The 25,232-nt window shown below is 50.6% G+C and overlaps 2 protein-coding genes across 5 annotated transcripts in view; one reads left to right on the plus strand and one right to left on the minus strand.

Annotated features, from left to right (window-relative positions):
- The window catches only part of IGHMBP2 (immunoglobulin mu binding protein 2), a 33,616-nt gene extending 21,087 nt beyond the window's left edge, over window positions 1–12,529 (minus strand). Inside the window, exons 1-6 of the mRNA XM_011942310.1 lie at window positions 12,317–12,529; window positions 10,167–10,336; window positions 6,426–6,618; window positions 6,131–6,228; window positions 3,953–4,116; window positions 305–505 (exon numbers count right to left, since the gene is read on the minus strand). Of these exons, the coding sequence (XP_011797700.1) occupies window positions 305–505; window positions 3,953–4,116; window positions 6,131–6,228; window positions 6,426–6,618; window positions 10,167–10,336; window positions 12,317–12,402 (912 nt within the window). The 5' untranslated portion in view covers window positions 12,403–12,529. The remainder of the gene's footprint in view (window positions 1–304; window positions 506–3,952; window positions 4,117–6,130; window positions 6,229–6,425; window positions 6,619–10,166; window positions 10,337–12,316) is intronic.
- A 14-nt stretch (window positions 12,530–12,543) lies between these two features.
- Window positions 12,544–24,817, plus strand: MRPL21 (mitochondrial ribosomal protein L21). 4 transcript variants are annotated; one of them, XM_011942314.1, is made up of 7 exons: window positions 12,544–12,664; window positions 16,098–16,155; window positions 18,708–18,793; window positions 20,042–20,205; window positions 23,330–23,382; window positions 23,791–23,894; window positions 24,698–24,817. In XM_011942314.1, the coding sequence occupies exons 1-7, from the start codon at window positions 12,565–12,567 to the stop codon at window positions 24,760–24,762; spliced, it is 630 nt and encodes a 209-aa protein (XP_011797704.1). In that variant the 5' UTR covers window positions 12,544–12,564; the 3' UTR covers window positions 24,763–24,817. The 4 variants fall into 4 exon arrangements, with proteins under 4 accessions (XP_011797704.1, XP_011797702.1, XP_011797705.1 ...); XM_011942315.1 differs by having other exon boundaries at window positions 12,574–12,664; window positions 16,098–16,122; XM_011942312.1 differs by lacking the exon at window positions 24,698–24,817 and having other exon boundaries at window positions 12,546–12,664; window positions 23,791–24,498.
- Window positions 24,818–25,232: the final 415 nt, after the last annotated feature.

A 25,232-nucleotide genomic window follows, 5' to 3' on the forward strand; every position in this document is an offset into this window, starting at 1 on the left:
TAGCCAGGCATGGTGACGTGCACCTGTAGTCCCAGCTACTTGGGAGGCTGAGGCAGGAGAATCGCTTGAACCTGGGAGGCGGAGGTCGCAGTGAGCCGAGACTGTACCACTGCACTCCAGCCTGGGCAATGAGAGCAAAACTCCGTCTCAAAAAAAAAACAAAAAAGGCAGCCCTATTTTTTAAATTATTAAAGGAATCGACGGAAGCAAGAGAAGAGCAAGAGGAATGTAGATACATCTGCTCCTTCAAAAGACTGCGGATCAGAAGCCCACACCTCACGCGGACACTGGCCATGACACCTACAAAGACCTGGTCGATGTCCTTCCTGATGTCGGCAACAATCTGGGCGCTGTCGCTCCGCGCTACAACCGCATCCAGGGAGTGCTGCTGAATGGACTCCAGGAGGCGGGCGGGGTGCCCCAGGCGCAGGATCCGCTGCTTACACAGAGCCAGGCGCTCCACCAGATTGTCCACGGCGATGTTGGAGGGGGCGCAGCACAGAACCTGGGAACCGCAAGTTAGGATTTGGTCATTTACTTTGTAATTAAACCACTGACATTGACACTACAACAACAACAAGCCTTAAAGGTAGAGAGAAGGGCAGGGCAGGCACACACGTGCACTCAATCAAACCTTGCACTCATTTTCCAAACCCACGAGTGATCCGATTCTTCCGGGACGCCAAGGCAAGAACCCGGGATACAGAAAGCCCTCTGTCCTTGTGATAAGGAAGGGGATCTAATTGAGCTGGTTAACATGAGCCGCCCACAGACGGCAAACTGAGAGAGCACCCTGGAACACACAGGGCTGTAAACATCCACCCCAGACGCTGCCGTGAGGTCGGAGCCCCACAGCCTGCCCGTCTGTATGCTTCCCCAGAGGTCTGAGCAGCCAGGCACTGAAGAAGCGAGCCACTCCTGCGAGGGGGACAAGGGAACTTCCCGTTTCAGATGGACTCAGAGTTGTCTCCTGAACCTCCACTATATTTTTCTTTCTTTCTTTTTTCTTTTCTTTTCTTTTTTTTGAGACAAGGTCTTGCTGTATGGCCCAGGCTGGAGTGCAGTGGCAGGATCATGGAGAAATCGCCTCAAAAGTCCCAGACAGTTGTTTTTGGATCAAGTGAAATTGACCATCTGCTGTTAAAGCTTCAAACTTATTTATGTGAGTTCCTTCCTCAGAAAAGGACATTTAGGCCTCTCAAAAAAGTATCAAAGATCTGAAAATCACCAGACCACTACAGGTCCCTCCTTGCCCTCCCTAGTTCCTGTTTTTTACACATTGCTACATTTCTTCCCTGCTATATAAACCCCTAGTTTTAGTCCGTCAGGGAGATGGGTTTGAGGATAGGTTCCCATCTCCTCGGCTGCACCATCTGATTAAAGCCTCTTCCTTGGCAATACTCATCCTCAGTAACTGGCTTTCTGTGTGGCGAGCAGCAAGACCTAGACCACGCTCCTGGTGCTTCGTGACTTCCTGGGCTCAAGCTATCTTCCTGGCTCAGCCTCCCAAGTAGCTAAGACTGTAGGCATGTATCACCATGCCCAGCTAATTTTTTCTATTTTTTGTAGAGAATGGGTCTTGCTATGTTGCCCAGGCTGACCTCAAACTCCTGGCTTCAAGTGATCCTCCCGCCTTGGCCTCCCAAAGTGCTAGGATAACAGACATGAGCCACCGCACCTGGCCACAGCTCCACTATTAAAAGTGAGATGCTGGCCAGGTGCGGTGGCTCGTGCCTGTAATCCTAGCACTTTGGGAGGCCAAGGCGTGAGGTCAGGAGTTCAAGACCACCCTTGACAACATAATGAGACCCCACCTCTGGGGGAGAAAAAAAAAGAGTAGGTGGCAACCAGCAGAGGAGGCAGAGAGTCCCTACAGACCCTTAAGCTCAAGACAAACAGCAGCTCAGGAAGGAGGCTCAGACACCCACTCCCTATGCCTGGCATCACCTCCCAAGGCACATCTCCACAGAAGCAAGCACACAGGTGTGTCTTGGCTCACTTTTAGTGAATAGTCAGCACCCAATTAAAACCACCAATCTGCTCCCTTCCAATAAGTCATCTTTTCTTACCAGTTTTCAAACATGTGCAAAGACACTCACTCACAGGAAAACCACTGGACATAATCTTTTTTTTTTTTTTTTTTTTTTTGGAGACGGAGTCTCGCTCTGTCGCCCAGGCTGGAGTGCAGTGGCATGATCTTGGCTCACTGCAAGCTCAGCCTCCCAGGTTCATGTCATTCTCCTGCCTTAGCCTCCCGAGTAGCTGGGACTACAGGCGCCTGCCACCACGCCCAGCCAATTTTTTGTATTTTTAGTAGAGATGGGGTTTCACCGTGTTAGCCAGGATGGTCTCGATCTCCTGACCTCGTGATCTGCCCGCCTCGGCCTCCCAAAGTGCTGGGATTACAGGCGTGAGCCACTGCGCCCGGCCCGGCCCGTTGGACATAATCTTTTAACCAAGTGGCAGGCTTCTCTGCAGCTCTGCCCAAGTTCCACTGCTGGCTCTGCACTTTGAGTGCTGGCAGTTGACCTTGACCTTGTTTCTCAGTTTCCTCATCTTTTTTTTTTTGGAGATGGAGTTTCGCTCTTGTTGCCCAGGCTGGAGTACAATGGTGTGATCTCAGCTCACTGCAACCTCCGCCTCCCTGGGTTCAAGAGATTCTCCAGTCTCAGCCTCCTGAGTAGCTGGGATTACAGGTGACTGCTACCACGCCCAGCTAATTATTTTGTATTTTTAGTAGAGACGGGGTTTCACCATGTTAGCGAGGCTGGTCTTGAACTCCTGACCTCAGGTGTCCCACCCACCTCGGCCTCCCAAAGTGCCGAGAATACAGGCACGAGCCACCGCGCCCAGCCTCCTCGTCTACACACTGGGGCCACTAACCACCTGCCTTGGCACAAGGTTTCAGTGAGGATTAAAAGGGTGCTCAGAAGGATGCCTGGTGGTAGGCGGCACCCAGTGAACGTCCACCTACAAAACTGGCCATTATTCCAATTCTCATCATTATCCAACATTTTTATAAACCAGAAAGGTTTTTCAAAAAGCTCTCCATGTGCCAAGATCCATAATGACTCAAGCTGAGGCAGATGATGATAAAAGATCCTTTCTCAGTCATTAAAAATGTAACTGGGCCGGGTACGGCGGCTCATGCCTGTAATTGCAGCACTTCGGGAGGCCGAGGCAGGCAGATCACCTGAAGTCAGGAGTTTGAGACCAGACTGGCCAAGGTGGTGAAACTCCATCTCTACTAAAAATACAAAAATTAGCCAGGCATGGTGGTGCACACCTATAATCCCAGCTACTCGAGAGGCTGAGGTAGGAGAATCACTTGAACCCGGAAGGTGGAGGTTGCAGGGAGCCAAGATCCCGCCACTGCACTCCACACTCCAGCCTGGGTGACAGAGTGAGACTCTGTCTCAAAAAAATAAAAATAAAAATAAATTAAAAATGTAAGTGAATAATAATGTTCAGTATTATATTCCACATCTCAGAAAATCAGTCACCTGTGCACTGGACATGTGCATCATATCCATTAACCAGACTATCTGATTAGCCGTTAACACCTCAACCAGACGCTGAGTTCCTCACGGGCACAGACTGGGCCAACTCCAGGCCCCTGTATGGGCCTGCACACAGAGGAGCACGAGCACAGCAAGCATGGTGAGCAAATAAACCCCGGGCCAGGGCCTGGCCGACACTAAGGCTGCCACGCCTCGGAGGGCTCCAGGAGCCTTTCTCAACAACCCGGGCTGCGGTGCCTGCGCGTGCTCCCCAAGAGTCACGGGGCTGCTGGAAACCAAACAGGGCCAGGCCAACGCTCCGTCAATAAATGCTCAGTAATGTTCCCGACCCGTCCTACCAGAACTGAGGCCAGAAGGCCGCTGAGCACCCACGGAACACAACAGACCAGGAGCTGATGGGCTCTGACAGGGAAGTGGCGTGCACTGCCCACCTTTAAGCCTTGTTTCACAGCTTGAAGAATTATCTCAACCACAGTCGTGGTTTTCCCAGTGCCAGGAGGTCCGTGGATTATGGCAAGTTCTTTCTGCGACAGTGCAAATGAAACCGCTTCTTTCTGGGAGGCGTCCAAGGAGGTGTTGAAGAATGTCAGCGCATCTGTGGAAGGCAAGCAGTGTGAGACTCAGGAGCTCTGGGCAGCTCTGTGAGCGTTCCTCCTCACAGAGTGAGCGCCCCCGGGGATGAGTGATGCCTGTCAGGAACGTATTGGACCTCCCCAGGGGCAATCCAATCAACACCAAATTAAGTCCGCTTTATTTTCAGAAGGTTTCTCCTCGAACAGGGATCGGCAAACGGTGGGCCACATCCAGTCGGCTGCCTGTTTTGGTCAGTTTCACTGGAGCACAGCCACGCCCACTCATTTACATACCATCTACAGCTGGCTGCTGCTATGACATGGCCCACAAAGTCTAAACATTCACAGTCCATCCCTTTATGGGAAAAGTTTGCCAACCCCTGCTCTAGAGTAACAGGAATGAAGGAAATGTTTCCTAGAGCATATCCGTGTCTAACATATCCCTCTTTTAAGTGCCCATAAAATGATAAAGAGACAAATGACAAAAAAAATGATTAACAAATTCTAGGATCGTGTTTCTATTCTGAATCTTCCACAACCAAGACTAAAAACCTGCTTTTTTTTTTTTGAGACGGAGTCTCGCTCTGTCACCCAGGCTGGAGTGCTATGGTAAGATCTCAGCTCACTGCAACCTCCGCCTGCCGGGTTCAAGTGATTCTCCTGCCTCAGCCTCCCGAGTGGCTGAGACTACAGGTGAGCGCCACCACACCCAGCTAATTTTTTGTATTGTCAGTAGTGACAGGGTTTCACCGTGTTAGCCAGGATGGTCTCGATCTCCTGACCTCATTATCCACCCACCTCAGCCTCCCAGAGTGCTGGGATTACAGGCGTGAGCCACCGCGCCCGGCCAAGACCTGCTGCTTATGCTGTGCTCTTGAGAGCAGGTGCTGTTGTGCTCAGCCCTGCAGCCGCGGCATTTGCTACATGGTGCCCACCACACAGACACCTATTGGATGAGGAGCAGCTCATAAGCAAAGGGTGTTTACTGACCCTGACTTGTGAGACTGAAGCCAACATGGAGGACAGCAGGGTGTGGCGCTAGTAATAAGCCATCGAACTCCATGTTCCCATGCTACAGCCAGGCTATTCCAGAGTCCCTAAGACACAGTACATACATTTCTAATTCAGTTTCTGACGCAAAGAAGCCCTTCAGTAAATATTTCATAGAAATAAAGCGTTATTGAAATGGGAGTGCATTTAGAATTTCCAAAGGAAAATGCAGAAAGAAAATGAGTATTTACAAAATAAGACATCTTGAGGGACTGCACACTGAAAGAGCACTAGAAGTAGTCCTGCGTGTTTGAAGCTAACACAACACTGGCTTGCCTAGCACAGTATGATAGAAAATAGCTGTGGGGAAACCCCTGCCTGAGGCTTGGCCAAAGCCACTGCTTTACAAACGGGCCAAGTCCATTACTCCCATTAATCTGCCAAATCATGGGCAGTAACTGGATGGGACAATAAACTCCTCTCAAAAATGACATTCTCCAAGAACAGCGAAGGACATAAAAAGTGCACAGACCGGGCACGGTGGCTCACACCTGTAATCCCAGCACTTTGGGAGGCCAAGGCAGGTAGATCACCTGAGGTCAGGAGTTCAAGACCAGCCTGACCAACATGGTGAAACCTCACCTCTACTAAAAAATACAAAAATTAGCCAGGCATGATGGTGGGTGCCTGTACTCCCAACTACTTGGGAGGCTGAGGCAGGAGAGTCACTTGAACCTGGGAGGCGGAGGTTGCAGTCAGCCAAGATGGCAACACTGCCCTCCACTCTGGGTGACAGAGCAAGCCTTCATCTCAAAAAAATATAAATAAATAAAAAACCTCAATGGAATGAGCTACTTCATTAGGACTGAGTACAAGGAGGACAGCCCAGTTCATACAAGGCCTTCCAAGACATTTCTACAAAGATGTTCAGGGAGATTTCTTCTAGTCATACTTTCTCAAACTCTTATTAAAACGGCCCAAGGTTGCACTGTTCTCTATACTTACGGTAGTGATTTCAACCAAAAAAGAAAACTCAAAAGTTCTTACGTATTTCACTGGCAGGACTGGGAGCAGATCTGCCAAAGAGCACTTCTATGAGTGAGGAGGCTGGGCCAGAATGATACTTCTTTAGAGCAATCAGAGCTCTGCCGAGGGAGAAAACGAAAATTAGAACACCAGCAATTCAGTGGCTGAGCCTCTGCCCCAAAGGTGCCGCCGACTCACAAGAGGGCCACACCCACACCAGGACCTGTTGCTCTCTTTTGTGCAACAGGCACGGCAGGAATGAGTTAGCTATGTTGAAGGAAGATGGTACTTAGGATTTCCAGTCACATCCACTTACTTTTTCAGTCGCCTGTAAGTGACATCATTGGCAAGTTTCAACAGTCTGTAGGAATTCTCTCGGTCCAAGCTCAACTGGAAATCGTGGGACTCATCAAAGGCCACCGTGACCGACTTCTGGGTGACCCGGGTCAGGATCCCGGTGGCCAGCTGACTGCCCTCATTAGCAGCATCGTACAGGCCCACTATATCACCTGCAAAACACAAAGACTCAGGCAAGACACTGGGGAAAGGTTCAATACCATTTTATGTAATAAAATCCAGCATACTTCAAATATTTTATCTTTGTTACTTTCTTTAGTAAATGCAATCAGTAACAGTTAAAAAAAAAAAAAGTTTAACACCGAAATCATATAAGAAACTTGACTTGATATCAATGAACTATTCAAACCAAGCAAGACACTCAGGAAAATATTTAAAGTGCCTACTGTGTACCAAGCACTGTTTTGGCTCTGGTGAGTGCTACGAGTAAGGACAGTCCCTGCCCTCATGTCAGGGAGGAGAGAAAGAACAAACATAGGTATCTAGATCGGCGCTAAGTGCTCTAAGGAAAAATCAAGCACAGGAAGGGGATGGAGAGGGATGAGGACACTATTCCAGAAAGATTGTGCAGGAAGGGCCTCTGTGGGGAGCAGGGTGGCCATGGAAAGAAGCAGGGGCCACAGGCACATCTGGAAAAGAACATTCCATGCAAAAATGGCCACGCAGCACAGCACTTCCTGCTGTCTATGACAAGTGTCTTGTGTCTCCCATCTGTCAGGTGAGTCACGGGGTTTCCCCTGATCCATGCTTCAGCCATTCAGTGCTTCACATGCCCCCTGGCCACAGTGACTGCTTCAGGGATGCGCATATGGCCAAGTCAGAGGCCTGAGATGTATTGAGACTTGTGCTTGGCCATCTGGATAGAGATACTCAGTCTCTCCAGCGAGACCGGAGACCTGAGAGGATGAGGGGCTAGAACTGCTACCACGAGGCACCTGAGACAAAAATCAACCCAAGCCAGGCACAGAGGCTCCCACCTGTAATCCCAGCTACTCAGGACACTGAGGCAGGAGGATCACTTGAGCCCAGGGGTTCAAGGCTGCAGTGAGTCAAGATTGCGCCACTGCACTCAGCCTGGGCAGCAGAGCAAGACTTGGAGTCTAAGAAGGAAAAAACAAAAAAAACCCAAAAACTCAGAAGACAGCAGAGTCAAGAAATGGAGAGAAACTAAGTCCTGGCACGCTCCTCTGGGTCCCGAAGTCAGCCTTTAAGTTACAACAACTGATGCATTCCCTTCTTGCTTAAGCCAGCTTGACTCAGATTTTAATCACTCAGAACATAGGCAGTAAGAACTGAAACAGAATCCACTCCGAGATAAAAGCACGGGTCACCCACATCTGTTTACACTCCATGTATTCCCCATGTCTGAAATCTAGAGACTGAGTTTCATCTGTACTTCGAATCATGTTTCCTTTCCTAACTTTACAAAGAGTAGGTGGCAACAAGCTCGCGGGACAGAGGCTCTGTGCACAGGGGCCACTACGGGCCCAGACAGAGGATCCCATCCCTACTGCAACTTTTCCACAAGCCGCCTTATATAGAACCCCACATTTCTGGATGTCTATTTCTGAGCTACTGAGACTTAAGACTGCTCCTTAGAAAAGGAACAGATAACCACTCTACCTGAGTCTGATCGACAGCTTTATCAACAACCAAAATTTCAGCTTGCTACTTTTCTATACAAACGCTGCTTCTTCTGACTTACTGTTTATGAACTATTATTAACCTCTTAGGTCATACACTCCACACTTACTGAATAAATACATATTTTTACCTTTGCATTTCAGAGTTTTCAAACCACCTGCACACACCTTCGATCCTGATGGCAAAGCTACAAGGTATTGCTGTTCCCAGTCTTTGGAAGGTGAATAACTAACTCTAGGTCACATAACAAGTAAGCGTAAGATCTCAAACTCAGCCGGGCGCAGTGGCTCATGCCTGTAATCCCAGCACTTTGGGAGGCAGAGGCAGGCAGATCACAAGGTCAGGAGTTCCAGACCAGCATGGCCAATATAGTGAAACCCTATCTCTACTAAAAAAATACAAAAATTAGCCAGGCGTGGTGGCAAGCGCCTGCAGTCCCAGCTACTCGGGTGGCTGATGCAGGAGAATCACTTGCATCCAGGAGGTGGAGGCTGCAGTGAGTCAAGATTGCATGACTGCACTCTGGCCTGGGCGACAGAGTGAGACTCTGTCTCAAAAAAAAAAAAAAAGAAAAAAAAAAAATCAAACTCTGCTCAGGTCTGACTCCAACCTGCAGGTTCCCCTCCTGGCCCTCTCCTCTCTCAATACCCTCATCTCATCTCTAAATCCAGTAGGTATTCCAGTAATTGTTGGGCAAAAGTCTATGGAATCAAAATACGAAATTTAAAACTCTGTCACCACCAAAACAAGGCAGAGGCACTTTCATAGTAAAAAGTACAGCCCTGGCATCACTGCTTCCTCCAGGCTTCCAGGGTTGTGGTTGTCTAACACAAACGTCCCAGGGGTGTGGTTAAGAAGTTTCTTCTAACTGCCCCTCCTTTCCAACCAGGCTGGCACAAGTTTAGCCAAAGCATGCTTGGCACAAGAAAGGGCTGGGAATACAGAAGTACACATACTGCATGTTTACCAGCTGGACACATACTGAAAAAACCAGCTGTAGTTTTTTCTTGTTTTCGTTTTTTGTTTTGTTCTGTTTTAAGACAGGGTCTCACTTTGCCTCCAAGCTAGAGTGCTGTGGCGTGGTCTCAGCTCACTGCAACCTCAACCTCCCAGGTTCAAGCGATCCTCCTGCCTCAGCCCGTCAAGTAGCAGGGACTACAGGCGCATACCACCACGTCTGCCTAATTTTTCTATTTTTTGCAGAGATGGGGTTTTGTCATGTTGCCCAGACTGGTCTTGAACTCCTGAGATCAAGCGATCCACCCACCTTGGCCTCCCAGAGTGCTAGGATTACAGGCACCCAGTCACGTGTAGTTTTAACTTTTCTAGTAGCCATATTAAAAAATTTTAAGGAGACTGGGTGCAGTGGCTCACGTCTATAATCCCAGCACTTTGGGAGGCCAAGGCAGGCAGATCACCTGAGGTTGGGAGTTCGAGAGTAGCCTGACCCAACACGGAGAAACCCCATCTCTACTAAAAATACAAAATTAGCCAGGCGAGGTGGCGCGCGCCTCTAATCCCAGCTATTCGGGAGGCTGAGGCAGGAGAATCACTTGAACCTGGGAGGCGGTGGTTGCAGTGAGCTGAGATCATGCCACTGCACTCCAGACTGGGCAACAAGAGTGAAACTCTGTCTCAAAAGAAAAAAAAAAAAAGACAGAAATGGGTAAATTATTTTAATAACAATATATTTTATTTAACCCAATATACGAAAACTATTATTTCAGCATATAATCAGTATTCAGAAAAACTACTCAAGATAATCCCAATTGTTTTTTAACATAATCTTCCAAATCTGGTGTGTATTCTGTATCTACAGCAATCACGAGCCACACTTCAAACATTTGGTGACCACGTATGGCTAATGGCTACCGTTTTGGACAATGCTGATCTAGACAACTAAAACCCACATCAATTGTTGGACTTCTGATTAAGAGCTCTTCATTGCAATGCTTTATTCTCCAACTGGTCATTGCAATTCAGTCTTTATGAGGGTACAATTCGTGGTCTGAATGCCAGTAAATTTCAATGTCTGTCTAGGTCAATACGCACACACCAGAAGTAAAGCTGTTACTGGGAAGAGCTGCCACAGACCCGCATCGCCTGGGCTCAAAGGTGACCAGCAGCCGTCCATACAGCCCAGTGCGCTGGCTGGATATCTGTAGCTTCAGCAAACACACGCCTCGGCTCTGGAGCTCTTTCAGAGAGATGTTCTCCTGCCAGGACCTGGAAGATACCCGGTATTGATGCTTCAGGATTTTTACCAATTTTTACTTCCACCCACCCGAAAAAGTAAAAGGGAAAGAGACATAGAAAAAGATCTACTCACGGGCACTAAATATGTCCCAATGGAACTCTGAATCTGCCCCGCTCCCAATCCCATTCCTCCTACATCCCCCTAGGGTAGTTAATGCCGCAACCCTTCTCCCAGTTACCTGAGACAGATCCTTCAATCAGCATTCCCCTCTCTACTCCCATCTGTCACTAAGTCCTATCAGGCCCCTCCCATTGCTACCTGGACTTCTCTGCCTCTCATCCTGGCCGCCACAGCCCCGGTTCAAATTCACATCACTGCTCACCTGGACTACACGGAACCTCTCAACTACCTTACCTTTGGCCTCTCCAGGTCCAATCAAAAGCAGGGGACCCGAGAGATCCTCCTAAAATGCAAATCTACTCGCCTCCCTCACCTGCTTAACCCCGCTGATGGCCCATCCTCCACACACAGAAGAGAAGGCCAGCTCCTTAGCCAGGCCCTTCCCAGGCTCACCCTGCCAGTCTGCTCAGCATGCTCAGAAAGAGCCACTGCCATGGGGGCTGACTCTGTCCTTGACACTGTGCTGAGCACCTGACTGACAGGGGATCGTTTCATTCTCAGAGCAAGGCTGTGAGGCGGGAATCATCCCAGTTTTACAGTTGAAGTAAGAAAGGCTCAGAGAAAGAACCCGCAAAGTCACACAGCCATCAATGAAGCAGCTGGGATTCTAATAAAGTCAACATAACTGCAAAAGTTCTCTATTGCCATGATCAAAAGCATCTCAGACAAATCCTACCGACGGATGGCTGACTGCAAACTCTGGAAGTAGACTGCCTGACAGCAAATCAGGCTATAGTGTGTCACCCTGGGGCAAGTTACTTAACCCCTCTCTGTCTCCATCTCCTTAGATGGAAAGTGATAGTAATAGAAACCTACACCGTGGCCAGACGCGGTGGCTAGCACCCGTAATCCCAACACTTTGGGAGACCAAGGCGGGCAGACCACAAGGTCAGGAGATCAAGACCATCCTGGCCAACATGGTGAAATCCGTCTCTACTAAAAATACAAAAAAATTAGCCGGGCGTGGTGGTGCGTGCCTGTAGTCCCAGCTACTCAGGAGGCTGGGGCAGGAGAATCGCTTGAACCCGGGAGGTGGAGGGTGCAGTGAGCCGAGACTGTGCCACTGCACTCCAGCCTGGGTGACAGAGCGAGACTGTCTAAAAAATAAAAAACCTATCTTGTAGGGTTGGCATGGGATGAGGTGTAAAGGAATTAACGCATGGAAAGTATATAAATGTTAGCTCTGATTGTTTTGGACAAATAAATAGTCCCATTCGGAAACAAGCCAGGCTCCCACCTGGCTCCCCACCCCACTCCGCATCCACCGGCTTAACTCCAATTTTCCTTCAGGCACCACCTCCTCCTGAATCCACCTTGACCCTCCCCAGGGAAGGGCGTTCCTCCTCCAGGCTCTTTCCCCGCCACACGCACGCAGCCGGCCCTGGACGCGCTGGAGGGGAAGGGGCTGTGCTCATGCCCAGCCCGCCGTTGGCCGGATCGGGGGCAGCCAGTGCACCTGACTCATGCTGCGGGGCCTGGCCCAGAAGGGGCGCAAACCATGTTGACTGAATGAATAAGGGAAAGGGCCGCCAACCCGCTGCAGGTGGAACTGGGGTCGGGGCCAGGGCCCAGGAGTGTTAGCTTGGGGGGGTCTCAGGTTGAGAAATGAAAGTGCTTCTCCTCAGGCCCAAAACGGAACGCGCTGCCCGGGAGGTGATGAGACTGACGACTCGGGAGGTGGCCAAGCAGGGGACGGACGGTCCCTGACCCGGACTCCAGGGGTCGGAGACGAAATTCCCGCCCTAGGCTGTGAGGCCGAGCCCCTCGAGACCCTGCCCGGGGCACGGCTGGACCAACCGCGAGGGAGCGGCGCCGGCGGCCGCCCGTACCTGCGCTCCTCCACCTCCGCGTCTCTCTCGAGCTCCAGCAGGTCCAGCTGCCTGGTCACGAAGCTCTCCACAGCTGCCGAGGCCATTGCCGCCGCCGGCCTGGGCCCCGAGCCGCCGACGTCCCGCTTACGCGCCGGGCCGGTGTTACAGCGCGGCAGGTGTTACAGCACGACCTGGGTTCCCCGCCGGGCCCGTGAGTTACGCACGCGATTCACGTCATTTCCGTTTCCGGCAGAGGCTGTGGGAAGATGGCGGCCGCCATGGCAGCATCCCCCTTGACGGTCACCTTAGGGCGGCTGGTGTCCGCGTGCAGCCGCAGCATCCTGAGACCTTCGGGGCCCGGAGCAGGTGAGACCTGGGATATGGGGGGAAGGGAGGACGCAGAGCGAGCGCTGCTCCCTACGGTCTCGCCACGTATGTGCCTGGGTCCGACCTGGTGCCTTGTGTGTTGATCGCATTTGTGGTGAATATAGCACGGGTTTTGGAGTCGGGGTGTAGCAGGACGAGCCTCAGACACAGAAATAAAGAAGGAAGGGGTTTAGGGGGTCGTGATTGATTTAGCAAGCAGGGGGTACGTGACTGGGGGCTGCATGCACCGGTAATTAGATCGAAACAAAACAAGATAGGGATTTTCACAGTACATTTCTGTACAATGTCTGTAATCTACAGATAACAGAACCAATTAGGTCAGGGGTCGATCTTTAACTACCAGGCCCAGGGTGCGGTGCCTTGCTGTCTGCCTGTGGATTTCATTTCTGCCTTTTAGTTTTTACTTCTTCTTTCTTTGGAGGCAGAAATTGGCATAAGACAATATGAGGAGTGGTCTCCCCCCTTAGGGGAAACCCGGGTTCAGATTCTGATTCCTTCAGTTAGTAGCCTGAATACTGACAATAGCCCTTGAACTTTGGTATAGCTTCTATGTTATGGGGGAGCAGAGTGAGGCTCAGAGGAGCTAGGTAACGTGCCCAGGGTCACACAGCGGGGAAGTGGAGGAAGAGTGCTTCAGGCGCAGTCATTTCGGCTCCAAAGCCTGTGCTTGAACCACTGCACCCAGGCTGCAAGCCGGTCTGAAAAATGATGATGGATATCCTCACCTAATCTGAACTCATTCAGCAAAAGAAACAGCCGTATTTAAGGCACTGGGCTGATACAAGGCTCCAAAAGGGTTATATTCGTTAAAAACTCTATAAATAATCTCTGCCTGAAAATGGTTGGAGTGTGTATTTTTGTACACGAGTGTTTATGTTTTAAACCTAGGTCTCATGTCTCACCATGATCCCAAAAATGAAAAACTGGATCTAACTCTATATTGGCCGATATTAAAAGAAGTGTTCCATAATTCCCAAAACTTAGAAGCAACCCAGATGTCCTTCAGATGAATGGTTACATAAACTGTAGCACATGCATACAGTGGAATATTATTCAGCAATAAAAAGAAATGAGTCATGAAGAGAGATGGAGGAAACTTACATACATGTTACTAAGTAAAAGAAGCCAATGTGAAAAGGCTACATCTTGTAGCCTTTGACATTCTGGAAAAGGCAAATCTAAGGAGACAGTAAAAAGATAGATGGGGGTAAGGGGATTGGGGGAGAAAAGGATGAATAGGTGGAGCTCAGAGTATTTTTAGGGCCGTGAAACTATTCTGTATGGTATAATGGTAGATACATGCCATTACAAGTTTGTCCAAATCCGTAGAATGTACACCACCAAGGACGAACCCTAATGTAAACTATGGACTTTGGATAACAGTGATGTGTCAATGTAGGTTCATCAATTGTAAGGATTGTACCACTCTGGTGAGGGATGTCGATAGGAAGCTATGGGCACATGGACAGGGGACATATGGGAACTCTCTGTACCTTCCACTCAATTTTGGTGTGAAACTAAAGCTGACTAAAAAATAAAGTCTATTAAGAAAGTAATAATAATCAGAGTTGGGCCAGAGGCAATGTAGATGCCAAAACTGGCCGTGAGTTGGTAACTGTTGAACCTGGAAAGGGATAATTGAGAGAGAGTTCACTATTCTGTTCTCTTTATTTTTGTATGCTTGACATTTTCCATAATAAAACTTAGATTTAAGTAGGCAGGAAGGTTTTTACAAAAGCAGTGGGGCTTACTCATTCTACCTACCTACACAAAACCACCCCTCCAATGCTATGTTCAAGTATAGACTTACGCGTTAAGAGAGAAAGACACACAGTGAAGGGAGTAGAGACAAGATGACCGAAACAGTGAGCAGCTGAGGCCTTGAAGAGTGAGCGAAGGAGACAGGATGGAAGTACACAGTCACAGTCTCCAGGACGATCTAAAGGAAATCCTGTGGGAGAGTGTTTGTTCCCTGTGGACCCGAAGACAAAGCTAGAAGCAAATTAGGTACAGAAGCCTACTAAGTCTTGAATAGTGAGATGGATTTGCTGAATGGGTTGGCTGAGTAGTGTGCGAGAGAAGGGTCAAAACTGATGGAGGTTTGGGGCCTGAACAACTGGGAGGATGAAGCTGCCCTCACGAGAGAGGGAGGAGTGTGAGAGAAGCAGGCATGGGAAGAAATGAGGAGCCTCTGGAGGTGTGAGGTGCACGTCAGACATGAGTGGCTAAGGCAGATAGAAGGTGGGCATGCAAATCCAGGAGAGAAGCCCTGGCTGGAGGTGTAAACTTGGGAGTCGCCAGCACATTGGGGGCGTTTAAATCCATCGGACTAGATGCAGTCACCGGAGGAATGGCCATGGGCGGAAAAGAAGTCAAGGCCAAGGGTTGAGCCCCAGGAGCCCAAATGGGAGAGGAGAGGAGAAAGCAACCGAGGAAACGCAAATGGGGAGCCAGTGCTAATGGGTGAACTTTAAAAGGGTGGTTTTTATGGTGTATAAATTATAGCTGAGTTAAAAGTGATTATTGAGAAACTGTTCTCTGCTTTTTACACCTAAGCACTTATTTTGAGCCCCTGTCTTCTCAGTAGACTGAATGTCTTTGTTCCCTGGTGTGTTCCTGGTATTCTTTATCTACGGTTACATCAGAAATGACCCCACAACTTAGCAGCTTAAAACATTTATTAACTCACACCAGTTCTGAGAGTCAAGAAGACAGGAGCAGCTTAGGTGGCTGGTTCTGGCTCAGGGTCTTAGCTTGCAGCACGCGAGTCTGCAGGGGCTGTAGTGATCTCAAGACTCTGCTGCGCCAGCGGCTGGAGAATTCACCTGCAATTCCTGTCGTTCCTGTGGGTGTTGGCGACAGGCCCACTTCCCCGCCACGTGGACCTCTAGGTAGGGCTGCTCCCAGCAGGGCAGCCCTAAGGCCAGAGATCAGAGAGGGTGAGCACGGGCATCCAAGATGGAAGTCTCAGTTGGTTATCACCTAATCCCAGAACCCACGTGCTAGCACGTCTGTCACAAGCTGTCGGACACACAGACCACTCCCAGTGGGCCGATGGGGTAAGAACAGCAGGAGGCGGGGCTCAGCAGCGCCATCTTGGAGGCTGCGCCCACACTTGGACACAGAACAGGGTCTGAACCTACTGGGCAGTTAGTCAGGGCATGAGTTAGTGGGCGGGAGGTTCTGGTCTGAGGCGCTTGTAGACGGTGTGGCAAACTGATCTCAACACATATAACCAGTAGCTGGAAGTGATGTTCTTGTACGTTTGCTCACCTAGGTGTTTCTGTGGGCAGGCTGTCATGCAGTGGTTTATACCACATACCAGAACAGCAGTTGTGCATTTAGCATCATAAAGGGCAATTTGCATTTGTAGTATTAATAGTAATGATCTGTGTTTCTCTTCTTCCCTCAGCCTCCCTTTGGTCTGCTTCTGGAAGGTTCAATTCACAGAGCACTTCATTTCCACCAGGGTAATATCAAAATGTGGGTTTTGGTGCCGCTTTTCCTTTCATCTGTAGAACCATCTTTCTGAAGTCAAAACTTCCTACCTTTTGGTCTCAATAATATTTAAATTTCCTCTTTTGTTTTTAAGAGACAGAATTTCACTGTGTTTCCCAGACTGGTTTTGAACTCCTGGCCTAAAGCGACCCTCCCACCTCAGCCTCCTGAGTAGCTGGCATCATTATAGGCATGCATCACCGCTTTCAGCTTTAACTTTTTTGACGGTATTTTTCTCAGATCCTTAAAATAAATAAAGACGTAACTGCAAGAGACCAAAGAGAAATTCCGTATGTGTTTGCTTTCCATGGAAGAGCTTGAAGTCCTAACTCAGTGAGTTATGATGAGGAAGGTTGTATCAGAGTCTGTAAGAGAAACTCATTATTTGAAAAAGCACATTCAGTGTTAACATTTTATACTTGAGAAACATTTTTAAGGTATTATAAACTGCAGGAAACATTTGACAAAGTCCCCCTCACTGGTGGGAGATACCGGAGCAGTGCAGGGATAGCAGTTACTGTAGGGACCCCCCGGCGTGCAGTTCCGGCTGCCCCTCACATCCTGGGGCGCCAGCTTCTGCAAGATGGAAGTAGTGTTCGTTTCGATCTGCATGGGTGTTGGAGAGGATTAAGTAATTGTATACATTTAAAGCGCTTAGAACAGTGCCTGGCATACAGGCAGCACTCATAAAATGTTGGCTGCTGTTACTGCTGCTGGGACTCCAGGGATCCTCTGCAGTGGGGAGAGGCGGGAGCCTTTTTTGCTTCTCAGAGGAAGTGGAGAAACATTCTGAGCATAGGAAGAAGTTGTAAGTGAGCATGTGGCTAGGTGGGTTGTGCTGACTCCCCTGTGTCCTGTGTGAGAGGTTAGCACCTTCCTGCCAGCATGTTCTTCTCACACTGGCCACTGCTGGACGCATGTGGGGAGACCAGACATCAAACAGGTCAAAGACATTTTGTAGAAAGCAGCACCTTCCATGTCCTCCTTGTCTCTCAAGGTCATTGACCAACCACAGACCGCAGAGTTCACGTTTCTAGGAGCTCCGAGCCCTACCCCACTGGGAAAATGTTCATTCCTCTCCCAGATTCGTGTGGAGCCCGTCCTGCGCGCCAGCCCACAGGACAGGTAGACCTGGTCCTTGATGTGCAGGCCAGTGTGTTTTGCGTATGGAGCAAGTCGTTTTCTTCCTCCTGATGCAACCCTGGAGTAGAAAGACTGAACTTTTACTCTGCGATGGCAGCAGCCATAAAAGCTCAAAACCAGTTCTGAATAATTTGGCTTGGGATCTACCCACCCTCCCTCTTTGTAGACTGCAGAAAGAAAGGCTCCCACCTCCCTTTGAATCTAGGTCCCCCCTGTCTTTCCTCCCTTCTTCTCCCCTTCACCTGCCTGAGGCTGAGCAGACAGGGGAGAGTTAGGAAATAAGATGGTGGGCTGGGCACGGTGGCTCATGCCTGTAATCCCAGAACTTTGGGAGGCCGAGGTGGGCAGATCACTTGAGGCCAGGAGTTCGAGACCAGTCTGGCCAATGTGGCGAAACCCCATCTCTACTAAAAATACAAAAATTAGCCAGGCGTGGTGGCATGTGCCTGTAATCCCAGCTACTCAGGAGACTGAGGCAGGAGAATCGCTGGAACCCTGGAGGCGGAGGTTGCAGTGAGCTGAGATCACGCCACTGCATTCTAGCCTGGGTGACAGAGACTACATCTCAAAAAAAAAAAAAAAAAGGCATTGCCTGCAGCAAGCTTGGCATCCTGAGGGTTGGGAGGGGAGGTGGTTGGGGACCGCAGTGCTATAGCTGCTGGGACTGAGCACTCCTAACACCCGCCCCTCACTGGCCGTGCTGGGGCCGGCTGTGAACAGTAGCCCTCTGATCCTAACAGCCTTTCAGGCGGGTGATTGTTTTCCCGTTTGCTCAGTTGCAGACAGCAGGACACAGAATTGTTGGGGGTTCCGAGCCAGTGCTGCCTGGCACTCACCTGGGCGTGAAGGAAGAGCAGGCACCTACCTGGGAGGAGGAGGAGGTGGAGGTGGAGCAGGGAACGCTGTGGTCCTGTTTGAGCAGGATGTGGTGACGGGTCATTGGAGCTGCCATTCCAGGGCCACTAGATGCCAAGGGAGGTGGGAGAGCTGCTGGCCCTGTGTCCCGGGTTGTGGGGAAAGTGGAGGGCTGGGCATTTCAGCCTGTGCCTCCAAGAGCAACATGCCCCGAGACACCACAAGCCCAGCATTCTTGGATGGGCACCCTTCCAGCATTGAGAAGTACCCAAGCAGGGGCTCTTTTGCAGAACGCTGAGAGTTCCTGCTTTGATTATTGAATGATGAGCCATTGTTCCCTGTGGCTCTAAGAGGATACAGGGAGCCTGTCCTCGGGGTTACCCCAGAGGGGCGAGGCCTGTCCTAAAGAGGGAGCCTTTTTGTTGCCCGGGGTCCCTTCCTAACATTTGTGCATGGCCATTTCTTAGAGGATTTGAGCTGCCTTTTCAAGTGTGTATGACATTTGTCTGTGAAATGCGTTTTACAGATATGTTCCTAGAACATCCCTGAGTTCACCACCTTGGCCAGAAGTTGTTCTGCCAGACCTAGTTGAGGAGACCAGACGCCATGCAGGTAAGACTTCCCTAGGAGACAGAGCTAGAGGGCACCACCCAGACCCTGCTGCAGTCACCCACAGAGGTGGTCACCGGGCCGCAGAGCGAGTGACGGCTTCATATTTCCCGGTGCTCCCAGACACAGCACAGTGCCCGCGCTCATGTCCATTTTCACCAGTTAACACCCGAATTTCAGATGTTTTTCATTAACTGCTCCCTGAACACCTGCCACACTGCAGGCAGGTGGCATAAGTGAGGGCAGGGCCCCTGCTGCATCTCGTCTCCCGCTGTTGGTGGGCGCAGAGACAGCTCTCCCAAGTTAGCACAGTTAAGCACCATTACTGGAAGCCGGTGCCACCCGGGCTGCTGGAGAAACATGCAGGGGTGTCAGGACTCGTGTCAACCTGGAGCCCGTGTCAGAAGAGAAGGGATCATTAGCCACTATTGCCATGATCTTCACTCGCCAGAATGCTGGACATCAAGATCCTCGAGTGGAGTCTTCTCATATGTTAAATACTGTTTCAGATACCGTGCGAGTGAAACAAGCCCGCCGAGAGTTCCGTCGTCGGTGCTGCTGCTTCTGGTGTTGACTGTTTCCGGGGCAGGCACTCTGTCATCCCTTCTGTGTGTCTCGCCCTCGCTCAGGCCGGGGGGTCGGTGCCCATTAAATGCTTGTTCAGAGTAAACAGTGCAGGAGAGAGGGGACTGTGACCTGAGTCCGAGCAGCAGTAACAGGAACTGAGTACAGAGCCCCTGTGGGCACAGGCAGGCAGAGGGACCACGTCCTGCCCTGGGGGTGGGATATGGGGATGGGATGCGCGGGAGGTTCCTCATTGCAAAGGCCTCTCCTTTGGCTTCTCGGGTTTGCACACTCCTGGTCTGCTGGCTCCTCGTTCTCATGAGAATGAACCAAGTGGAGGGTTTCGCCCGCCCTAGAGCTGTAGAAACCTAGGCACGCATGCCGAGTGCTTAGGCGAGGGAGTCACAGGAGGCGGTCTGGGCGTTCTCTGCAGTCTTGGGGAGCTTCCGTCTGTGCAAGCCCCCATATGCCACAGTGCCCGTGCTCCTGAAGCAGCAGATTGGCCCTGTGCCTGCACTTGTGCCTGCAGGGGGTGGGGCAGGGGCTGGGCCGCCAGCAGTGAGGTGCTCATGAGGGGTGCTGGCTGTCACGTCCACCCTAGGGCCCTGCCGCCAGGAGCTGCACATCACACTGCAGTGCGTGGGGGAGCGGGTGAGGGTGACTGGCCGCCCCCGCCTTCCCCTGCAGAGGTCGTGAGGAGGGTGAATGAGCTGATTGCCACGGGGCAGTATGGCCGGCTCTTCGCCGTGGTGCACTTTGCCAGCCGCCAATGGAAGGTGACCTCTGAGGACCTGATCTTAGTTGGAAATGAACTAGACCTCGCGTGTGGAGAGAGAATCCGACTGGAGAAGGTGAGGCCGCCGAGCTTCTCTGGGTATTCAGGGGCTCAGCCACCAAGCGTGCAATCCCCACGCCCCAGCTCACACGGAGGAGGAACCCCCCACCCTGACCCCGTCTCAGGTAGAGGACAACAAAGCTGAGGCCCAGAAGGGACTGTGGGGGCCGCCCACGGCGGGGCTGGGGTCCAAGGGCAGGGCAGGCCTCTGCTGCTCTGAGGGCGGCACCTGGCCCGGCCGGTCTGCTCCCTGGAGGAAGGGAGACGGCACATTAAACAGTGCTGAGGACAGATACATGTCTTTATTGTGTTCCAGTCTTCTTAATGTATTCCCAGGGAAAAATGCTTGATTGCAGAGATAATAAAAATGCCGGCTAAGGATGTAGTACACTTTCTAGCCCCTGTCAATGAGGAAAAACTGTTAAGTTTCCGCTAAGACACTACTCTGCCATTAGCTTTGACAGCTGCTGCTGTTTTTAAATAGTAAAGACTGGTTGACAGGCATTTCCCTGGGTACTAATTTACCTCACTGACCATTCAAAAGTGCATGGTCTAGGCCAGGCATGGCGGCTCACACTGGTGACCCACCACATTGGGAGGCCAAGGTGGAGGATTGCTTGAACTCAGGGGTTCAAGACCAGCCTGGGCAACATAGCGAGACCTCAGAGACCTCGTCTCTACTAAAATTCCAAACAATTAGCTGGGCATGGTGGCACACACATGTAGTCCCACCTATTTGTGGGGCTGAAGTAGGAGGATCACTTGAGCCTGGGAAGTTGAGGCTGCAGTAAACCGTGATTGGCCACTGCACTCCAGCCTGGGCAACACAGTGAGACCCTGTCTCAAAAAAACTGCCTGATCTGTCTGTTTATTATTATTTTTCAGACTGCATCTCACTGTGTCACCCAGGCTGGAGTGCTGTGGCACGATCTTGGCTCACTGCAACCTCTGCCTTCTGGGTTCAAGCAATTCTCCTGCCTTGGCCTCCCGAATACCCAGTATTACAGGCGTGCACCACCACACCTTGCTAATCTTTATATTTTTAGTAGAGATGGGGTTTCACCATATTGGTCAGGCTGGTCTCGAACTCCTGACCTCAGGTGATCCACCCACCTCAGCCTCCCAAAGTGCTGGGATTATAGGCATGAGCCATCACACCTGGCTGGTCTGTTTATTTAGCTAGACATTTCTAGCCTTCAGCTATAATTCTGTTTGCTGGGAGCGTCTGTTTGGTTTTTGCCTACTCTTTTCTTTTTCTTTCTTTTTTTTTTTTTTCTTGTCTTTATTTTGAGAAAGAGTTTCTTTCTTACTGTCCAGGCTGGAGTGCAATGGCGTGGTCTCAGCTCACCGCAACCTCCACCTCCCGAGTTCAAGCAATTCTCCTGCCTCAGCCTCCCTAGTAGCTGGGATTACAGGCATGCGCCACCACGCCCGGCTAATTTTGTATTTTTAGTAGAGATGGCGTTTTTCCATGTTGGTCAGGCTGGTCTTGAACTCCCTACCTCAGGTGATCCACCCGCCTCAGCCTCCCAAAATGCTGAGATTACAGGCATGAGCCACCGTGCCCAGCCTGCCCACTCTTTTTATAAAATTATAATTACCTCTGCAACAGGTAATTTTTCTGGGATGCTTATTAATATAAGATACATGATTTTCTTTATGAATTTAAACTCCTCTGGAGGCAGACCTTTGCTTTTTATTTATTTATTTATTTTTTTGAGACAGAGCCTCGCTCTGTCTCCCAGGCTGGAGTGCAGTGATGCAATCTCGGCTCACTGCAAGCTCCGCCTCCCGGGTTCCCGCCATTCTCCTGCCTCAGCCTCCCGAGTAGCTGGGACTACAGGCGCCCGCCACCGCGCCCGGCTAATTTTTTTTGTATTTTTTTTAGTAGAGATGGGTTTCACCGTGTTAGCCAGGATGGTCTCGATCTCCTGACCTCGTGATCCACCTGCCTCGGCCTCCCAAAGTGCTGGGATTACAGGTGTGAGCCACCGCGCCCGGCCTGACCTTTGCATATTTGAAACATTTCACATTAACAGAAAATTCTAGAAAGCCCCTCCTAAGCAGATTGCTTTTTGTAACAGGAAACCCAGTGGGAGTGAGCATGTCATGCTGAGACAAACTCTAAAAATACTTGTTTTATTATTTGTCTCTATCTAATATGCATGTCCGCTGAGTTTGTTATATGATATACTTAGTCTCCAGACATTTAAGTTTAGTATGATTGGATTTTTTCTTATCAGTAAAGTTTAAGATGATCTCCAACATCTAATAAAAACACTGTAGGCCGGGCGTGGTGGCTCACGCCTGTAAATCCAGCACTTTGGGAGGCCGAGGCAGGTGGATCACCCGAGGTCAGTTTGAGACCAGCCTGGCCAACATGGTGAAACCCTGTCCCTAATAAAAATACCAAGAAAATTAGCCAGGCTTGGTGGCGGGCACCTGTAGTCCCAGCTACTCAGTGGGCTGAGGCAGGAGAATCGCTTGAACCTGGGAGGCGGAGGTTGCCGTGAGCCAAGATCACGCCAGTGCACTCCAGCCTGGGCAGCAGAGCGAGACTCTGTCTCGAAACAAAAAACAAAGCCGACTATTGCATTTGGAAGGCAAAGGTGTCTTCATCTGCAGCCACGCTTGCTGCCATGATTTCCCTGCATTGAGAATGGCTGCCTGGCTCTTGAGAATTTTGCAGTCGTTGGAAGAATACAGTTGAGCCTAAATCATTGCAAGATTAGCAGAACTGTGAACTGTGCCAAGAGACACGATGGTATGATGTGTGCTTTTTCTCTCTGTGTTATGCTTCGATAGAAAGGGCTTTTGAAGTCACCGTTAATATGAGGGTTACAGCAGCTATCTGGATGCATATCCATGGTATGTAATCATCAAATTGTGCGTCTCCTGCCTCTGAGGGTTGGAGCGTGTCCCTCAGGCAGTCCCGTGGCTGTGCAGTGCTGCCACTTGTCGGCTCACAACCCGGTTGTGGAATATTAAAGAGATCATCAGACAGCAGATGAAATTCATATCACAACGTTTTCAGGCTTTCTCATTTTGTGTGGCGTTCACGTCACTACCTGTTTTTAGCGACTGTTCTCTTACTCATTGTAATGAGCCACTGATTAAACACAGCTGTTGAATTTTTTCAGGTCCTGCTGGTTGGGGCAGACAACTTCACGCTGCTTGGCAAGCCACTCCTCAGGTAATGGCTGTGAGGTGCTGGGCTTTGCTGGGGCTCCAGGGCTGGACGTGAAGACAGTGGTCACAGTGCAATTAGGCCACGTGGGGGGTTGCGTTCATCTTCTCTGTTGACACCAAACACAGCATTTATACTTAATAATAGTGGACATTTAAGGCCCATGAGAACATCCAGGCCAAATGATTGGTCTCTTGCTATTTCATGGTAGTGTGGTCCTCTTAAGATTTGTTCAGACCCCCCGGAACTGTTCTTTGTGGTCCTTTTTCATGGTTTTCGAAATGTTTCCATTGAGGGCGTGTTACTTTTATAATCAACAAAAGAGAAAGTATAACTTCATTTTAGAAATTCTCACCTGAGGCATTTGAAAAATAATCCAAAAGGTGCATTATTATCGATTTTTCTTCCTTCTAGGAAGGATCTTGTTCGAGTAGAAGCCACAGTCATTGAAAAGACAGAATCATGGCCAAGAATCATTATGAGATTTAGGAAAAGGAAAAACTTCAAGAAGAAAAGAAGTAAGTTGGAGAAGGTATCGCCGGGCCCTGCTGCACGGTGCTGGTTGCCCAGGCTCATGCAGACGGAGGGGGTGGGGCACGTGGGTCTCAGCAGAGGAAGCCCAGGCAGGTCTCTCTCCAGCCGCCACCGCCCACTTGCCACCCTCATCCTAGAGGGGGTACCCAAAGGACCCAGCCTCACTCCCCTGCTCCTCCACCCTCCACGCGTGAACCCGTGACGCCTAGCCCTGCCCCCAAGGCAGCAGTGAATCCGCCAGCAGGCCTAGGGCTGTCCCAGCAGCCTGCACTCAGGACAGCCCCACAGTGGGCATCCTGAGGGATGGCACCCACAGGGCATGGGCCACACAGATGAGCGGCTGCAGAAGTCTGTCCCTCACAGCTCTTGTTACAACTGCAGTTGCCGGCCTAAACCACCAACAGTGGGCACAGTTAAATATACCCAGAATACTGGTATTGGCTGTCACCTTAGAGTCAGCTGGGTGGGGGAGCCTCTCGTGTACCTTCTGACACTTCCAGGGAGCCTCAGGGTCCCTCAGGTGGGGCCATCCTTCCACGCACTCCACAGGTCACAGCATAGACAGCGCGGGAGGAGAGGTGAGGCGCCCAGCCTCTGCACCTGCCGACAGAGTGAACGAACAAGCTAGCAAGGCAGTCAGTGCACACCTGGCGATAAACACGGCCGTGTGCAGCAGGGGACGTTGCCAGGGCCGCGCCGGCTGGGGAGGGCTGTGTGCAGAGCCCCTGCAGTGACTGATGACAACAGTCAGAGTCTGTGGTCAAGCCTGTGACATCTTTCCTTTCAGTCGTTGTGACCCCGCAGACTGTCCTCCGGATCAACAGCATTGAGATCGCTCCGTGTTTGTCGTGATTACCCAGTTAATGCTTACAAAAGGGTAAAAATAAACTCCTGCTTTCCAGGGAGACCAAGTTTCTGTGTTCTGGTTTGGAGCCACGCATGCCTGCTGTAGACCGTTTAACTGGAGCAGCGTGTCTGTAAGCAGCAGCCCCCCGAGCCAGAGAAAACAGGAACTCGGGGAGAACAACAAGCATGGCCCTCCCAGGGCTGGACAAATGGTGTTCTTGGCAGCCCTCCACCCCAGGGCCCAAGGGAGCGGGGCGGGGACGCAGCTGGGACTTGGAACTGACTTCAAGAGAGGCGCAGCCTAGATTCCACCAGATGGACGAGAACAGCAAATTCCATCTGAGTAATCGGAATGGACCTGTCTCCAGCAGGGCTTTTGTAAGGCTGGGGTTCAGAGCAGGTGGCCTCGGGTCCCTGATCCTGGTCCTTCCGCCTCATACAGTCGAGCATGGGCAGGGATCACAGTGCAGTGGGCA

This window comes from Colobus angolensis, unplaced genomic scaffold (assembly GCF_000951035.1).
Source record: "Colobus angolensis palliatus isolate OR3802 unplaced genomic scaffold, Cang.pa_1.0 Scaffold21, whole genome shotgun sequence".
In the NCBI taxonomy this organism is placed as follows: Eukaryota; Metazoa; Chordata; class Mammalia; order Primates; family Cercopithecidae; genus Colobus; species Colobus angolensis.

What these genes read in the sequence shown, in the direction of transcription:
- MRPL21 (XM_011942312.1), top strand. Translation starts at nt 12,565, where the DNA reads ATGGCGGCCGCCATGGCAGCATCCCCCTTGACGGTCACCTTAGGGCGG. An exon ending in ACCTTCGGGGCCCGGAGCAG is followed by an intron (nt 12,665 to 16,097) that starts GTGAGACCTGGG and finishes TTCTTCCCTCAG; the next exon opens with CCTCCCTTTGGTCTGCTTCT. An exon ending in AGAGAATCCGACTGGAGAAG is followed by an intron (nt 20,206 to 23,329) that starts GTGAGGCCGCCG and finishes GAATTTTTTCAG; the next exon opens with GTCCTGCTGGTTGGGGCAGA.